An 18,026-nucleotide genomic window follows, 5' to 3' on the forward strand; every position below is an offset into this window, starting at 1 on the left:
TGACATGGATCTAAACCAATGATTTAGGAGAAACAGTAGTTTGGCACTCTGTCACTCGGAATCATGTAAAAGAGCGAACAGTTTTAAAATTATTCACACACCGCCAAATGTTTACCTCAACTTCATCGCACACAGACAGACGTAGCGTGTATGTGTGTTAATGTATCGACATGAAGTTTGCGCTTGCTCTTTAAAGTTTCTCTGAAGATCTCGATGTAGGAGAGGTGACGTACAGAATCGATTCGTCACCTCTATGTTCGTCACCAATCATTTTCGTTGCATGAAAATAGATTGAATGTTGACTTTTGTTAGTTTTTAGTCCATTATATTTTGTCAAACACCTCCTTTTGCGCCTCCGTGGAAGAAATGAAGTTATACTGGTTTCGGACAACACGAGAGAAAAATACACTGAATTGGTTGAAATATCCCTTTAAGTTTTTGTTTCGTTTTCCATTTAACTGCCCTCATTACTCAACTAAATTCCTCATTCCTTTTCTTTGTTGTTCGTTTTAGCTATTCACTCTATTGAAAGCATCATTGTAGATTATGTTTCCGAAACAGTTTCACTTTAGGGGGAAATCGAACAGGTTTCGTTTAGGCTGAAACCAGCGTGTTTTGCTTTCAGTTTAATATGTGAGTGTGTTCTTCAGTCAGCTGGAGTCTTCGGTCCATCAGCTGTGAACATGTTGTGTTACTGGGGAGCGCAGGTCAGAGAGGGCTTCGGTCTCTTACAGCCTGACAAAGTCAAACATGGCAAATGTGGAATACGATCCGTGTGTCCGAAATCAGCAGTTCAGGACATGTCAGCAGGAAGGAGTTTTGTTGGATTTATCAGGAATGGGAAGGTCTCGGTCCTTAGATTGCGCGGTGAAGACTGTGATCACGATGGAAAACTAGGTAGGCCTATGAAAGCCTGCAATAAATGAAACTATTTTTATTGTTAAATTGATCATTACAATACTTATTACATGTAAGATAAATGTCATGTATTATGAAAACATGTTTGTTTGTATGTTTACAGTCTGAATAGAAGTTGAACTGATGAAAATATTGTATTTACTCCAGAGCCACTACAGCTGAAGAAGGACAGAATCAGATTCAGATCGATTGTCTGTGGAGGAGCTGGTGCGGTTCTTCTTGATTATGGAGGAAAAGTTCTCTTTATGGACAAATCTACTGTGTGCCGGTATGTTTATGTAGGCATTACAGTATAAATGACCATACATGATAATAACAAATATACAGTATATCTGACAGATTGTCTTTTCTCTGCAGTCCTCTTAAAGGTCTGGAAAACAGGCAGGTGATTCAGATTGCGTGTGGAGACCAGCATTCAATGGCACTAACCAAAGGTATTCACAACCATTTCATCTAACAGCTGATGTTTTGTTTTAATCTTTTGACTTCTTATGATTGACATGAATTGATTGGCATTTGAGTGTAGATATACAGAGCTGTTGTTGGTCTTTTAGATGGTCAGCTGTTCGTATGGGGTGATAACACTCACGGTCAGCTGGGTCTGGAGAAAGAACAGCCCAGCTCTCTGTCAGCTCAACCCGTGAAGAGTCTGTGTGGGATCCCACTGGCTCAGATCAGCGCTGGAGGAGACCACAGCTTTGTGTTGTCTCTCTCTGGAGTCGTGTTCGGATGGGGAAAGAACTCGGCAGGACAGCTGGGCCTCGGAGACACTACAGGTCTGAATGTTTCATCATGTAACTAAACCAGTGATGCAAGGAGGAGATCCAGTCAGAATGATTAAGTCAAATTTTATCTCTTAACAACAGAAAATTAAATAATAAATGAAGAGTAAAATTAATTAATTCATAATCACGATTAAAAGTTTAATAAAGAAACATAAATGAATAGTTAAAATCACTTCTAATATTTATAAGTAAAATATAATTAACACACTGAGTATAATATTCTCGCTTAAAGATAAGTAAAGTGGTAGAGCGATCTCTCTTAGAAAAGACGGGTTGCGAAGGAATACTGTGTAAAATCTATATCGAAGCATTGTAAGTGAGGAATTTACTGTTTTCCCACCACAGACAGACACGTCCCAACGGTTGTAAATAGTCTGAACCGAAAGAAAACTGTGTCCATCTCATGTGGAGGGGAACACACTGCCACTTTATCAAAGGTAGTGTTTTGTAATATTTTATATATGCATATTATAGCATACAACAAACTGGACAGAAAATATAATTAATTGTTTGTGTTTCAGGGCGGCACAGTATTCACATTTGGATCAGGAGGTTTTGGCCAGCTTGGGCACAACTCATTTAAAGACGAACATCATCCACGGGTGGTTGCTGAACTTTGGGGATCTAAAGTGTCACAGGTCACATGTGGGAGGTAAACTAGACTTTTCATAAGCAATCAGTGTTTATATGCAGTATTGCAGATTTCTTTTTATTTCTTCACAAGGTTATCATGTCTAACGTTTGAGATCAGCTCAATGATTAGGCATTTAATTCTTTCTTGAATAAAGACGTCACACACTCGTATCAGTCGAATCGTCAAAGCTGATATATTCATTTGGATGTGGGATGCAAGGGAAGCTGGGAAATGGAGAAATGATTAAGCAGTCTGTGCCTTTCCCTGTGGATCTCTCAACTGGTAGATAAAATGATCTTTTAACTGTAGGTTATTTTGTTATGAATATTTTATATTCAGGATGTTGCTCTGAACTAAATATTTGTTGCACACAGAATGTGAGAAATACACATTTGAAAAACTCATCGCTGGGGAGAATCATTCCTTTGCCTTGTTTTTCAAAGTAAGACAGGCAGATTTCATTCATAATGATGATTCATTTGTTTTACATACCAATTATTGCTGCACCGTGATTACTTATATTTACTTTACTGTATTTTGTAGAAGCTCGAAAGTAAGCCAAAATCCAATCGCCGAGGGGTTTTGACATTAAATGACAGAATGATTGACCGATGGGTGTCTGGAAGTGATAAATGGCCAACAATAAAGAAGTGAGTGTTTGCCTTAGCTTCTGTTCACATGATTTTTCATGGTATTGTTATAAATCCAGTGTACAGCATTTGTGTGCGCTCTTAAAATATTGTGAAAAAACATGTGGTGTGTGTCATGACCTTAATGCATTTGTCCTTCTTTTAAAACTTAATATTAAATAGCAGAAAAATCAGATAGTCTTGATTTTATATAATGTTTACACAATTTAGTATGTGAATCTTAGGATTCTTACTTTTTAATTTAATTAGAGATTGTGTTGTTAAGCAATTTAATATACAAGTGCATATAAATGAACTAAAAAGTATTGTTTTGTTGTTTACAGGGAAATAAACACAGTGTTCTCCTCTGCTGCTTCTCTGAATGGAAGTTTCCTCAAAACAAGGTAAAATTAGGTCTTATCTAGTCATTTCTGTGCCTAAAATCACTCCTTCCATCACAGATTTTATCTAATGTTCTGTCCTTGTAGTTGTGATGGACATTCTCAGACTTCTGTGGAGCATTGTGGATTGGATTTTGATTTGGTTAAAACATCCTTTGCAAAGTTATTTGAGGATAAACGGTCGATAACAGAGGTAATGATGAATCCAATGTTTATAAAAAATGTTCATTACATTTTAAACAGTGAGATGCAGTTCATGGTTTTCCGTATCTCAGGTAGTGAAGGTAGTTCAACAGAAACTGCTGCCGGATCTGAATCCAAATCCAGCTGGTGTGGAAGCTCTGAGACTTTACCTTCTCCTCCCTGAGCTCATCAGAGGACTCCAGAAACAAAGAACTGAACTCACTGGAGAACTGGCCTCCAAAATCCTTGATCTGAATCCTGCTGTTCTCAAGGTGTTAGGTAAAGCTGGAGGACATTTACATCCTTTGTGTTTTTTGGCCTTGTTGTATTTGCCTAAGTATTTGTATGATATATTCTCAGTGACGTACTGGTCCAAACTCCCCAACGATTGGCTCAAAGGCTTGGTGAAGTTGTTTCAGAAAGAATGTGCTGAGCTGATTGACCAGATTTCTCGCGGTGAAACCGAGCATGACTTTACTAGACGCCTGCAGAACTTTTTGCAGGTCCTTCAGATGCTCTATAAGGTGTCTTTTCTAAACATTTGATCTCAAGATAAAATGTAACCTTGTCATTGTATAATAGTTGTTTATACTTAATACTATACTATTCTCTGTTGTGAAGGTCTGTTGCACTACCCACAATGACATCACAAACAGTGATTTCATCATCCATGAGATCAATGAATTCCTAAATACGGTGAGAACCAAAGCAATAGTGAATTCTGTGTCACAAAGATATTTTTGGACAACAAACCAAAATACCAGAAATTTCTCTTTTTCTTTACATCATTAGCTGCAAGCCACCGTGGCAGGCCTGCAAGAGATGTTTATTAGCTTTTGGCTCACAGATGAAGATTTAAATGACATGGAGAAATTGAAAGATTACTACTTTGTGAGTATTGAAGTCTTCTGTCATGATACAAACGAATATTTCAATGAGATTTGCATGACATTTTTAATGTTCTGTGTTCAATAATTGTAACAAATCTTAAAGTAAATTTTTCTTTCAGGGAATTATTGATATATTGGTCAAGTTCCCTTTTGCAGCTGACACCGTATCTAAACGGAGAATGTTTTGTGTAAGTCAGAGATGGATGTACATATGCCATACATACAGTACATATGCAAAATAACAAACCTGTATGATGTTCTTTCTTATGTGGGACACAAAATACACTCTTAGGCGCTGTTTACACCTAGTATTAAGATCAAAAGATCTGAAAAAACATGCATTTACCCTCCCCTCAAAGAAATCAGGACAGAAGTGGTTGAAAGTGGGAAAAAGAGACGGATTAAAACACCAGGTGTAAACGGGAATGTGTTTCCCTCATCTTGTGATCCAGTCGCCCAAAACTTATCTTAACACCAAGTGTAAACAGGGCCTTGTGGCTATTCGAACCACGTGAAATCTGGTCCAATGCGTTTTCGAATACCTCTAGAAGTGGTCGAAAGTGGACAAGCTCAAAACGTTTTAGACCCCGTTTACACCCGTTTAGCTTAGCGCCCAAAACGCATCTTAATACTAGGTGTAAACAGGGCCAAAGAAAAAAAAAAGGTTCATTGGGGTTCTATATAGAACCCTAGGGTTCTTGACTCAATTTTAAAGAACCCTTTACGCCAAGAAGGTTCTATAAGGAGAAATGTCTTAAATAATTGCATAATACTCTCATGTTATTTAATTATTTTCTAGTGATGAAGTATGTTTACAAGCTGTTTGATTCATACATTTTTTTTCAAATAAAAAAATTAATTAAAACTAAAGTAATTAATTGAAACTAAATCCATAAAATGATCTCATAATGGGAGCCCATAAAAGGTTATGAAGTGCCTAGTCTCGCGTAGCCAGACCTTCAGACTGACGGCTGAAGGTCTGGAATTCATAGCAGCTTTCTTTGGCCAAGGCCCGCCCATAAGGCCGTTTGACCGACATGTCAAACAACCAATTACAGTTCGTTTCGTTCAGCGTCACGTTTCGGGGCGTGGAAATGTCCCCACAACAACAGACCGGCGTGCAACAAGTCAGTCAGCATAGAAAATCAAAGAAGGAGAAGAAAACAAGCAGTAAGTCATTGATCTGTTCGTGCACGTATAACCTCGCATACTTTTGAGAATCCTACGTTTAGCTGATCTTGATAAATGCTCATTGTCACTCATGTAAACACAACAGTTTTTCTTCCGCAATCACACGTCTGCGCTTTGTTTCCCGGCGGACCGAAAATAAACGCGACACTCGCGCCCCCGGAAATCCGATAAAATTCAACCAATCAGATGACGACTTCGACATTCCTGAAGTGTTTCCAGTTAGGTGTACCATATGCATCAGACGTTTAGCCAACGTTCCGTGGGCGTGACGTCTGAGGCTGAGACTATGAAGTGCCTGACGAAGAACCCTTAAAGGTTCCATATAGAACCTTTTCTTCTAATAGTGTATAGATTTTGAGAAATTCCTTTTTTTGGACCACACAATGGAGGTCAATGGGCATCAAAACTGTCTGGTTACCAGCATTATTCAGAATACTTGTGTTCTGCAGAAGAAAGAAAGTCATACAAGTTTGGAATGACACAAGTGTGAGTAAATGGTGACAGAGTTGACATTTTTTGGTGGATTACCCCTTTAAAGCTAACATAATTTTACTCTTCTTAGTGCTTGCAGGATGAGTCCACAGGGTTTCCTGACCAAGAGATGTTCATGTTTAATGGCAACAATGTGTTGCGTGTAAACAGGGACTCACTGTTGACAGACACGCTAAAGTTTCTCAAAGAAAAAAACCACTCATTTTTAAATCTATTAGAGGTAAAATAATTACAGAATTGAAATCAGAGCTGAAATGTCTGATATTGCATTTTACCTTTACAATGATGAAAACGTCTCTTCTTTAGGTGGTGTTCATAGGGGAGAATGGAATAGATGGGAGGGGCTTATCAGCAGAATTCTTTTCCCTCCTTTCCAAGTCTATTCTCAAATGGGAGAAAAGGTTGCTGGAGGTCCATGAGAATCCATTGGTTTGGTTCAATCCTGATGTAAGCTCTACACCAAACACTCCTTATTCCTAAGCTTCTTATGTGGTCTTCCATATCTCATATGTGCTACGATGTTTGTGTCTTTTCAGCGCACACAATGTAATAAGGATTTTTACTATCTTGGCGTTATCTGTGGAATGGCGCTGTACAACCGTCATTTCGTGAACATTGACTTCCCACTGGCCTTGTTCAAGAAACTCCTCCAGCTGAGTCCCACTCTGAATGATCTGGAGGAACTGTCCCCTGTGGAGGCCAGGTAAACCATTCGATTTTACACATTGTAAGTTTCCCAGTGCTTTTACAGAGCTGATCATGGTTTAATTGTATTTTATGAATCCCACATTAGAAGTTTGAAAAGCCTTCTCGAGGAAGATGAGGACGTCGTGGATATACTCTTTTTGGATTTCACAGTAATACAGTCTATATTCACTTGTATAAAAGTGTACACAGCTGTTGTTTAAATGCTTACAGGAGCCATTTACCTCTTTCAGGTCAAAGGGCAAGAGCTCATTCCAAACGGAGGTCAAATTCCAGTGACCACAGTTAATAGGTAGTGTACCACTTGTTTAAAGCGTAACTCTCACCAAAATGCAACCTAGGGTCTTTTTTGTTAATCTGCCCGAGGCAAACTTTAGTTTAAAAGCATAATTAAAATGGAAACGCCACTTTTAAGATTGACCGTATTTTCGTTTTCGGGCAAATTGCCTTTTGAATGGGAGTGCATGGGGCACTTCTATCATAGCATCAAAATCGCTATTTTTAAAACACTAAGAAGGCTCGACACAACATGAAACTTTGCTCGAAGTATCACCAGGGGCTCTACACATGAACTCGAGCATTGAGAACATTGTTTGTGTACACAGAGTTTACTAAAAAGAAAGGTATTCACGAATAATTTGTTGTTTTGTCGTGAGTGAAAATCAATATTGACCTTGTATTTGAAAAAGGATCCTCATATAAGAAACAATACTAAAATTCAGAGTCCGTTAATTCGCATTCGGAGATCGACTATTTTTGACTGACAAAATGCCGGCGGCCGGAAACAACAACAGCTACAGTGAGTTATTCAAAACCTTTCTTTTTAGTAAACTCTGTGTACACAAACAATGTTGTCAATGCTCGAGTTCATGTGTAGAGCCCCTGGTGATACTTCCAGCAAAGTTTCATGTTGTGTCGAGCTTTCTTAGTGTTTTAAAAATAGAGATTTTTTTAATGCTATCATAGTCGTGCCCCATGCACTACCATTCAAAAGGCAATTTGACCGAAAACAAAAATACGGTCAATCTTAAAAGTGGCGTTTCCATTCTAATTATGCTTTTAAACGAAAGTTTGCCTCGGGTAGATTCACAAAAAGACCCTAGGTTGCATTTTGGCGAGAGTTACGCTTTAACTAACCTCATCCTTCCCTCGCACTTCGTAACAAATACTTCCCTCGCAGGTAAAAATGACCCGAACACCTAAAATTAATCTTTTTTCTTTTTTTCTTCAGAAAGCTTATTTCATTTCATTTTGATAATAATTTTTCCGACCATCTATCTATCAGTCTGTCTATCTATCTATCTATCTATATAAAATCTATACTTTTTGATTTTATTACACATCTCTCAAGCTTGTCTTGATTTTTTTTTTTTTTTTTTTTTGCAGACAGAAGTACGTGGACTTGTATGTGGACTTTGTTTTCAACAAGTCTGTGAAGAATCAGTTCAAGTATTTTTCAAGAGGTTTCTCTGAGGGCTGCCCGCTCGCTGTCTGGAGCATGTTCCACCCTGAAGAACTGCAGGAGCTTCTCCACGGCTCCCCTAAATATGAATGGCAGGAGCTTCACCAGGTAAATGTTTTAGCAGAACTTGCAAATTTGTAACAAGAATTTAACAAGTATTTAAGACTTTATCTGCTCTGTCTTCAGTCTGCTTCCTATGAAAGATGTTCTGCCTCTGATGAGCTTATCAAGAACTTCTGGACTGTTTTCTTTGAGTTCTCTGAAGAGAACAAGAAGAAATTTCTGAGTAAGCTTAAACATAAATTTATTTATTTTTTTAAAATGTATGCATCTACAACATCATATGGACATTTAAGGATTGTTATTTTTATTGCCTCACATGCTTGCTCTACCTATTTTTCTTCAGTGTTCTTGTATGGATCGGACCGTGTACCTGTGGGAGGTTTCTCAAAGCGTCCTCTGAAGATTTGTCAGTCAGACGGTCCTGATCCAGATCACCGTTTGCCAGAGGCTCAGACCTGTTTTGGCAAATTAATTCTTCCCAAATACAGCAGTATCAACACACTTCGCAACAAACTAGTACATGCAATCCATTTTTGTGAGGTTTTTGGACGAGGATGAACATCCCTGAATGTTCCAAACCTCTCAGGTTCCCCAAAATATACAAAACTAACTGTATGTTGCTAAAACTTGTAGGTTATCTGGTTGTAAAATGTTACATGAACTATGTGATTCTTTCCCTGAGCTTCTTTCAGCCACAAGTTTGAAATATAGATGCAACACAGCTCAGTCGATTTAAATATTTATCTAAAAACTGTAAATAATTGTAAATAAACAGTACAGATGTCAGAGCTACAGTATGGATATTGTTTTTTATATATTTTTAAATGACCTTTCATTGTTCGTGCGTTACAGATGGGGGAATAACTGAACTAAGGCATTTTGTAATTTTTATTATCATATATAATATGATGCATTGATGCATGTATTCTGGTATGTCACCTCATAACCTTATTATATGTCCTGTTATTTGGTGGTTCTTCAAACATATTTAAATGCTTAAATAAATAAAAAGATATGTTGTTGTAAATACTATTTCATTGCAGTTTTTCTTAATTGCTTTGACTCAATTCTCAAATGAGAAATATTTTCTCTCAAAACAAATAGGCTAAGCTAAGATTGCTGAACAACAGTTTGTTTCTTGTTCACATTAGATTTGAATTTCTCATTGATTTAACCAAAAACAAAACAAAAAAACCATTTTGACCAGTGTGGCTCACACACGATGACAAAAGCACTTTTTAGTTTGGCGGCATTGGCCGATTTACGGACACAATAACTAGCATGAAATAAACGTTTTGGATGTTACATTTTGCAGACATGATGCAATAGAATTGTTGCAGCAGAAACAGTTGTGACATTTGCACTTACAGTTTAGAGAATTTTACGACTGTTTAAAAAAAAAAAACAATTGAAAAAGAAGAGATGAAGTCTTATATAAGCAGGTGTTTTTTCTGACTTGCGATGCCTTCGCTAAATGCAATACCAGCTTTATCCAGCAGACGTCAAACTTGTCCTGTTTTTGGTGGAGCTCGTTCAGGTTTGAGTCAATTAACAGCAGGTGTTTCTTGTCACACTGATATGCTACTACAAATGTCTTGAGATGGAGGGACAACCTCAGAGAATTAAGCGGAGGAACGGTAGCAAGAAATTGCAGAGATGTGGCTGAACTGTCTTCTGGTTGTTTTTCTCAGCTCTAATAATTTAGTATACTCGCTCCAATCTGAAGATGCTGACACTGACACTGATATTGATATTGACATTGACCCAGAGGAGGGATGGGACTCGATGGAAAGTTTCACACTAAGCCCAGATGATGATGATGATGATGATGATGATGATAGTGGTGACAGTGATGGATTTATGACACAATTCAAAGCTGGTTTACCGGACTCAAAACCATTTAAAGTCAAAACCGATTTATCAGAGTCAAAACCAGTTCAAGACAAAGACGGTTTATCGTGGTCAAAACTATTTCAAGTCAAAGACGGTTTATCGGACTCAAAACCAGATCAAGACAAAGACGGTTTATCGGAGTCGAAACCATTTCTTCCGCTAATGCTACCGGGGTCGGTACGAATACAGGCATCTATGCTGTATAAAGAACTTTTCACCCCAGAAAGGGACAGTAGGCCTAGGCCGGTGCCTCCGCTGCTCAAATCAATACTTCTGGCCGAAACGGCCGATGTGAAACCTAAGAAACCTGTCTCCGATCCGAATATCGAGGTGATGTGTTACATGGACCGGATTCACGTGAAAGTGCGGAGAAGTTTGTTTGCCGACCCCAGCGCATGGAAAAACCTTAAGCTAGGAACGTGTGCTGTCAACAAAGGCTCAGATACTCATTATCATTTTTTGTACTATCTGAAAGGATGTGGCATACAACGAGGGGTGGGTGACGGCATTTTCTTTTTATCGCTTCCCCCTCCACTCCCGTCAATAGACCTTATTCAGAGCAGCGCCATGGCAGGTATGAAAGCGAGGCTGTGTTTTCAATGGCATCCGCTGTTTAAAAAAAAACAAAAAAACAAAACGGTAGATCACTTTTTCACAGCTCATTTTGTCTGAGAAATTTCTCTGAAAGATATTTTGTTTCGTCAGCGGAACAATCCAAAAACACTGTACAACCCACTGAAGAGATGCATCTATCCCTCACGGCCAAGCTTTCATTCCCTTTAAAAATCAAAGATGGCGCTGCTGTGAATGGACCCTTTTCACAGACTGTGATGACGCGTTTTAAAGGGATAGTTCACTTTGAAATTTAATTTTGGTATGTTTTAGCTTACCTCAAGGGCATCCAAGATGTAGGTGTCTTTTTCCGCAGTAGTTTCAATTTTGATATTTTTAGGTCAAACCGTTCTTGTCTGTCAGTCATATAATGCAGGTCTATGGTCACCACCTCAAAGAGCATGCACAGAGTCCAAATTAAAACAATTCCCCGTCGTCCAAATTAAACAATTCCCCATCGTAAGTACACATTGATGGCCTAAGACACGAAACGAGCAGTTTGTGTGAGAAAACGAACAGTATTTATATCGTTTTTACCTCTTATACACAGCCACGTCCAAGTGATCTGATCTGACGTGTACGCAGACTGGTGCATAGATATGTACACTAGATGTCGCCTTGTCTACGGCAGTTCATTGGAACGAATGTCTTTAAGGCGACATCTAGTGTACATATCTATGCACCAGTCTGCATATACGTCAGATCAGATCACTTGGACGTGGCTATGCATAAGAGGTAAAAACTATATAAATACTGTTCGTTTTCTCACACAAACCGCTCGTTTCGTGTCTTAGGCCATCAATGTGTACTTACGATGGGGAATTGTTTAATTTGGACGACGGGGAATTGTTTTAATTTGGACTCTGTGCATGCTCTTTGAGGTGGTGACCATAGACCTGCATTATATGACTGACAGACAAGAACGGTTTGACCTAAAAATATCAAAATTGAAACTACTGCGGAAAAAGACACCTACATCTTGGATGCCCTTGAGGTAAGCTAAAACATACCAAAATTTAATTTCAAAGTGAACTATCCCTTTAACAGTCATCATCAGCATCGTAAATCATGTAGGCCATGATCATAAAGGTTTTATATTTTCACTTTTTTTTTTAAGTAGCCTACATTTATGAAACTATACTTAGGTATAAATTTAATTATATTTATATTTTATTATTATTATTATTATTATTATTATTATTATATTATTATTTAATTATTTAATTATTTTATGTATATATGTATATGTATATGTGTATATATATATGTATATGTGTTCATGCCTATACTATTATTTTTTTTAAAAGTTGACATTTCTCTCTTTGACTGCTGTTATCTCTATTTTTCCCCCCTCTTTTGGAAAGTTGTAAAAACACTGTTGGAGTTCTTTTGCTTTTTGATGAAATGGGAACACAAATATATTTAATGTAGTCTCTCATTCACTGCTATAGAAGTTTACCCATGTAATGTGAAAAGGGTCGAGTCAAATGCATTTTTTTTGGTGATGTGATATGTCGTTTTATTTCAGGAGGATGCAGATCGTGTGACTTACTCGAACACGCTCCACTATATGCCAGATGACACCGATCTGATTGTGAGGGAACAGCCGTTTAGGGTGCCTATTCGATGTAGCTACGCAAAGTAAAAAAAATGGTTTAAATTTCTGGTACATTTTAAAGCGTTAGTTGTGTTAAATGTAATTGAGTGGCTTCTTTTGTTTCTAAATTTAAGGTTCCATCGCTCTTATAAGGTAGGATTTTTACCCCACATAGCAGGTGGAATCTTGCACAAGACCATACAAACTCGAACAGGGCCCACACTTGCTGCAATGGATGGTATAAGTAATCTGTTTTCACTTTCAAGTATTTCTGTGTATTTGAAACTAATGTTGTAATGTACCTGTAAATTCCTTTTCTAGCTATAATATAATATAATATAATATAATATAATATTATATAATATATATAATATTTGTGTGTAAAAGTTTGGGTCACAGTTAGACACTTGGAAGAGAATTAAAAAATAATCACGCTTACCTTTTCTTTGTGAGGTAACTTGATGACAAAGCTCTATATAAACCCATAAAAATCACTGTACAGCTCATAATACAAATACTTTTGTATATTAATTCTGTTTAGTGCTTTTATAATGAGCTTCACATTTCTGTTTTTAAATTCTCCCAAAATTTGGCCACGTTCACTTCCAAGTGCCTCACATTGTGTTTGTTTGGGACTGGTCAAAACTATATTTTGTGACTAATCACCATTATGCCACAAATTCTTTTGATTGAGGTTAGTTTGTACTGAACTGGTAATATTGCGTATGACAACTGTTTTGTTTGTGCCTTCAGCGTCTTGGAACTTGCTTCCAGCTGGCCAGAGCTTTGACCTTGGAAAACCTGTCTGCTTTGAAGCTAAAAGTCCCAGCATGGGAACAAGAAAACGGCTGTACCTGAACAGTTGTTTTGTCACTTCCAATCCAAGTGCTTGGTCGGCAGATAAATATTCTGTTGTTGAGAATTATGGGTAAATATATCTACATGCTTATTTATTAAACGAAACAAGCACATTGTTGCGTTTTCTACGTTCATTAAATACCATTAAGGTTGACAGAAGTTTAGATTTACTTTACTTTTCATAGAGCTTCATGATTCTGGATAAACTAAACAAAATACCATCAAATTTACTATAGGTTCTATCAAAATGATAATTGCTGCAGTCTATTTAAAAAAGCTTAATTTGAATGTCCAATTAAAAAAAAAAAAAATGGTTTGAATTATTCAATTACTTTAGACTTCACTTGTTTCATTACTCAATGAATGAGGATTTAATGACAAATACAGTTTAACAATCACATGCTGGCGTAATGATGTAATTGATACAATCGTTATTTTAAGAGTCAAGTTACACTCAAAAGTTTTTTTTTTTTCCTTTTATCCTTTTTTACTTTATCTCTGTATAGATGCCTGGTGGACAGTAAGAAAAGCGCTCTGACTAAGTTCTACACCAGTGATGACAAGATGACTGTGAGACTTTGTGTGGGAGCTTTTCTGTTTAAAAACATGGTTTCCCTGCCACAGTCCAAAAAGGTATACTTTTTTTTATATATATATATATATATATATATATACATACACATACACATACACATACATATACATATACATATACATATACATACACATATATATATATATATATATATATATATGCATGTTTGGCTTGTTGACCTCCTTTAAAAATCCCCTCTTTTCTTGATAGACCATGTTTTTGCATTGTGAGTTGGACTTTGGACCAGAGACTCCTACACCTAGTGCCAAGTCATGCATGTATAACAAACACACCAAGATGTGAGTTTACAAGCACAAATTTATTCCCAAAATTTCTTCTCCAATGATGGGATCTCCCGTGCATATCCTGTTATTAAACCATTTTGAGAGTTAAAGGTGCAGCAAGCAAGCAAGCACTGTTTTCTAAAATTACAAAAACAAACAAGCCCCTACTCCAATGGATCACACCCCAATCTTGATAGCTCTGACAGGCACACCCCACACCCCCCCCCCCCCACCCATTACTGCTGATTGGCTACAAGTATTTTAGTGCTCTGTCCAATCCACTTTCTTCAGCGTTTCTCAGAAATCGCTTATTGCACCTTAAGACTTTAAATGTATCCACGACTGTGTAATTTGTGTGCTTTAGGTGGACTGAGCTGTACGGTGATGACTCTGTCTGTAAATGCTGTGCATCTCATTGTTCTGCTTCTCCAAGGGTGTCTGGTCAGTGATAGATTGTTTCCCAAATTAAGTTTGATTTGCTCGAATTGCTTTCTCGCTGACAAACGTTTTTCTGTCTCTAACAGGTAAGTCATTGATCACCAGTGAGTCCTGGGAATTGAAGATGGGAAGGGAAACCCCATCACCAGAGGAGCCCATGCCGGAGTTCCCTTTAGATGGCGATGACGAGTCTTCCTGGGAATCAGAAGATTACTAAGAGGATGTCTTTTACAGATGGCAGATGTTTTAAGTTGGATCATAGAATGACGCTGTTATAGTCCATGTGGTTATGCCTTGTCAAGCTAATGTAATAAACTAAATTCACTAATACTTTCCGTTCCTTTATTTTTTGCACATACAATCTCAAATTAAATGGTGCTTTTACAGAACATTTCTTACTGATCCATATTCGTGTATCAGCACTGGCATGTTTCTAATCATCTCCAGTAAGTGTCTGTTGGTTTTTAAGTATAGTTCATTGTTTAACAAAGGTAGAAACAAGTTAATGGGCTTTCCTGCTCTAAATTCTTCGGGAAATCCAATTTCAGTAGGAATTAAAGGGTTCCCAACCAGGGCGTGGTGAAACACTTTAGCGTTGATTTTCTGTTGGAGGAAAGTCAGCAGATCATTTAGCCTCAAAACTATCTGCTCAGGGTCCCAAGATGAGGGTGTGTTGACAAGAAGATGCAGCAGTGCGTTCTTCAAGTGGTAGCTTGTTAGCCCACATGGTCCAGTCAGTTCAATTTGGTGTTTGTGTAGGAAGGAGAGAATCTGTAGACAATGAATATGGCAAGCATTGTCTGGAAGAGTTTTGGTTACATGCTGAAGGAGGGCGTTTTCGTAGCGTCCAAAACACATGGGCCAATGGGTATCAGAAAATGTGGAAGAGGGAAGATAGGAGATCAGATGTACCTCTGAGTCTTTAAACTTGACCACGGGAGTGAGGCTGAACAGGATGGTCTGTCCTGACCTAAACTTAACTTTGAGACTTCCAGGGTTTTCACAATTCTGGAATATTAGCTCAAACTCATATTTGTGGCTGATCTTTTTCCATGCTTTCATAATGGCTGTTTTAAACCACTTCACAACATGTGTTTTTGCAAGATATGAGCTGTTCTCTTGGCATAGAAGGTCAATAATGTTACTTTCAGCCACATGATCCTCTTTTTTGTTATCTGGATGTAAAAGGCACAACATATCATTGTCATCTAGGTTGGAATTGTTGCAAGGGCAGATTGAACTGGCACTGCCTTTGACCATCTTGACTTTGCAACAGTATTGGTTGGTTGAAGAACCTCTACTTTCTTTCAAAAGCTCAAATTCGAAGCTATACAGCTTTGGTGGGATGATGGGTATGTGTATGTCGCACATGGCGCTCTTCTTTGAAGCCCATTGCTCGTATAAGCTGCCAACGCCAACAAAGTCTGCAATCTCCAAGTCTGAACCTGCAGTGCTCATATTTCTCACAGTTTCCAGAAGGTCGTTCACAAAACCCTCTACAAACTCACAAGTTTGCCAGCTGTAACTGGGTGTAACCAGGACATGGAAGCTAGTTAAAGTCGTGTTATCAATCTTAGAAGCTAGTGAGGAGATGCTCAGACATCGTAGTGTCTTCCTTTGCAGTTTGGAGCCCTTTTCCAGGAACATTTTCAACACACGAAATAATGAAATCAAGGAGAGTGCCTTCCAAAAGTACCAGCTTAAGGTGTACTCTTGATCACTAGATTGTTTCTCTTGAGTTATCACTGTCAACCTTTGGCTTGGGCTTGAAGTTGGTGTTTTTTGGTCGATGAGTAAACCCTGATCACGATGGGTGTCAATCTGGTCGCTTTGTGGCTTTTCCGGCTGTTTCGCGTCCCCCTGAGAGACATTCTGGTCCACAGTAGACCCTGACAGATCCACATTGACTTCTTCATGTGTTAGGCCTTCCTTTGACATATGCAATGTCCATTTGTCTTTGTCAATATCCAATATTTCCTGGTCATCTGGTGCAAACGCCTTTTGGCGGAAGTCGTTTTGCTCTCCCACTGGGGACATTTGCTCCTCGTGCTGCACTGTGGTCTTCACATTTGGCGTAATTTGTTGAACATCTGACGTGTCCCCCTCTCTTCTTGGCATCCTGTGATGATTTTGTGGCACTTCCTGATTTGAATGTGGCAGTTCATTGGAAACAGCGTGCTCCCCTTGCTCCAGCTTTGCTCCCTCCTCCAGAAGAACAAGCTCATGGTCTTGCATGCTCACTGTGATGGCGTCGTCTTGGTCATGAAAGACATTATGATCCTTTGAGAGCAGCAGACTGACGACGACGAAAAACACGTGTAGAAACGTGTCCTCCATCCTGTGAATGAAAAAAGTTTCTTCCTCTTCACAAAGCTGTATTTTCTCTATTGAAGTATTTTGAAAAACCATAAGCTACATCATAATTGACAATAAAGAATAAAGTAACAATTGAGTAACGGGATGCTTTTGCAATAATCTAGTATAATATATTACTGCTCTGTAGTTCCGGTAGCACTTGTGTATGTCACTCTCAAATATAATTTAATTTACATTATCCTTATTGATTAATGCACATCTTTAATATCATAAAATAACTTACCTCTCAATATCACACCTTTAAGCACAGAAAACAGAGACTCGGTGTAAAGCTGAAAAGATAAATAGGCTGAAAATGTTTGGGTTTTTTTGCTTCTCACACAGGATGTACACTGTCAGAGTTTGAGTTTGACAACACACTTCCTGAATACAGACGTACAACCCCTTCCTCTTTTTTACAACAGTGAGCGGTGACATACCTCTACATGCAAAGAAATATGCAAGTTTGTAAGATTGCTCTGTTTGAACCAAAAAATGTAGTATGAATCACTCACAGTCATTGACTGTTATTGCATGTAATCAATCAGTGATGCTTATTAAACTATTTATAAATAGGGTTGTTAAATTACAGAACTGTTATAAGCTAATTAATTTCTTAAAATAAAAAGGGCAGGTGAAGTAAGATCTTGTAATAAAGAGTGCGATGCATATTTTTCACCATTGTGATTAGTAGAACGACAAGATATAGGCCTATCGATATTTTATATATGAAGAGTTCAGATGCAAAAGCCTCTAAGTGCCATCTGAAATTTTCTTCTAGAATAATCATTTTTATAAAGCTTGTATATTTAAGTTAAGTAATTTCACTTAAATGACAATTAATAGGTCATTTGCATTGCCATTTAAGTGACATTATTGAACTTAAATATATGAGCTTGATAAAAATTATCATTCTAGAAGAAAATTTCAGATGGCACAGAGGCTTTTGCATCTAAACTCTTCATATACAGATAGCTGAGGTTGACGTTTCTGTAATCAAGCATTTGTGAACTGTTTGCAATTAAAAACTTAGTCACCTCT

General features: G+C 37.8%; 3 protein-coding genes across 3 annotated transcripts; 2 read left to right on the forward strand and 1 right to left on the reverse strand.

Annotated features, from left to right (window-relative positions):
* The first annotated feature begins 548 nt into the window (after positions 1-548).
* On the forward strand, positions 549-9,384 carry LOC311074172 (putative E3 ubiquitin-protein ligase HERC4). The gene is made up of 24 exons (XM_084100550.1): positions 549-897; positions 1,066-1,186; positions 1,276-1,352; positions 1,473-1,694; positions 2,049-2,140; positions 2,225-2,355; positions 2,492-2,619; positions 2,712-2,779; positions 2,881-2,987; positions 3,311-3,370; positions 3,455-3,560; positions 3,643-3,829; positions 3,911-4,074; positions 4,172-4,246; positions 4,343-4,441; positions 4,560-4,628; positions 6,194-6,343; positions 6,430-6,570; positions 6,660-6,826; positions 6,917-6,980; positions 7,062-7,120; positions 8,215-8,398; positions 8,477-8,576; positions 8,697-9,384. The coding sequence occupies exons 1-24, from the start codon at positions 684-686 to the stop codon at positions 8,909-8,911; spliced, it is 3,000 nt and encodes a 999-aa protein (XP_083956676.1). The 5' UTR covers positions 549-683; the 3' UTR covers positions 8,912-9,384.
* Positions 9,385-9,958: 574 nt separating this feature from the next.
* Positions 9,959-14,218, forward strand: zp3c (zona pellucida glycoprotein 3c). The gene is made up of 6 exons (XM_084106887.1): positions 9,959-10,741; positions 12,387-12,499; positions 12,590-12,693; positions 13,209-13,383; positions 13,820-13,946; positions 14,119-14,218. Exons 1-6 carry the CDS (start codon positions 10,010-10,012, stop codon positions 14,209-14,211), a joined length of 1,344 nt encoding a protein of 447 aa, XP_083963013.1. The 5' UTR covers positions 9,959-10,009; the 3' UTR covers positions 14,212-14,218.
* Positions 14,209-17,362, reverse strand: LOC311078172 (inositol 1,4,5-trisphosphate receptor-interacting protein). Its single transcript, XM_084106886.1, has 2 exons — positions 17,230-17,362; positions 14,209-16,968 (listed from the first exon to the last, which is right to left on the reverse strand). The coding sequence occupies exon 2, from the start codon at positions 16,965-16,967 to the stop codon at positions 15,012-15,014; it is 1,956 nt and encodes a 651-aa protein (XP_083963012.1). The 5' UTR covers position 16,968; positions 17,230-17,362; the 3' UTR covers positions 14,209-15,011.
* Between the last annotated feature and the right edge of the window lie 664 nt (positions 17,363-18,026).

Source organism: Abramis brama (genome assembly GCF_963993115.1).
Source record: "Abramis brama genome assembly, chromosome: 2".
Classification (NCBI taxonomy): Eukaryota; Metazoa; Chordata; class Actinopteri; order Cypriniformes; family Leuciscidae; genus Abramis; species Abramis brama.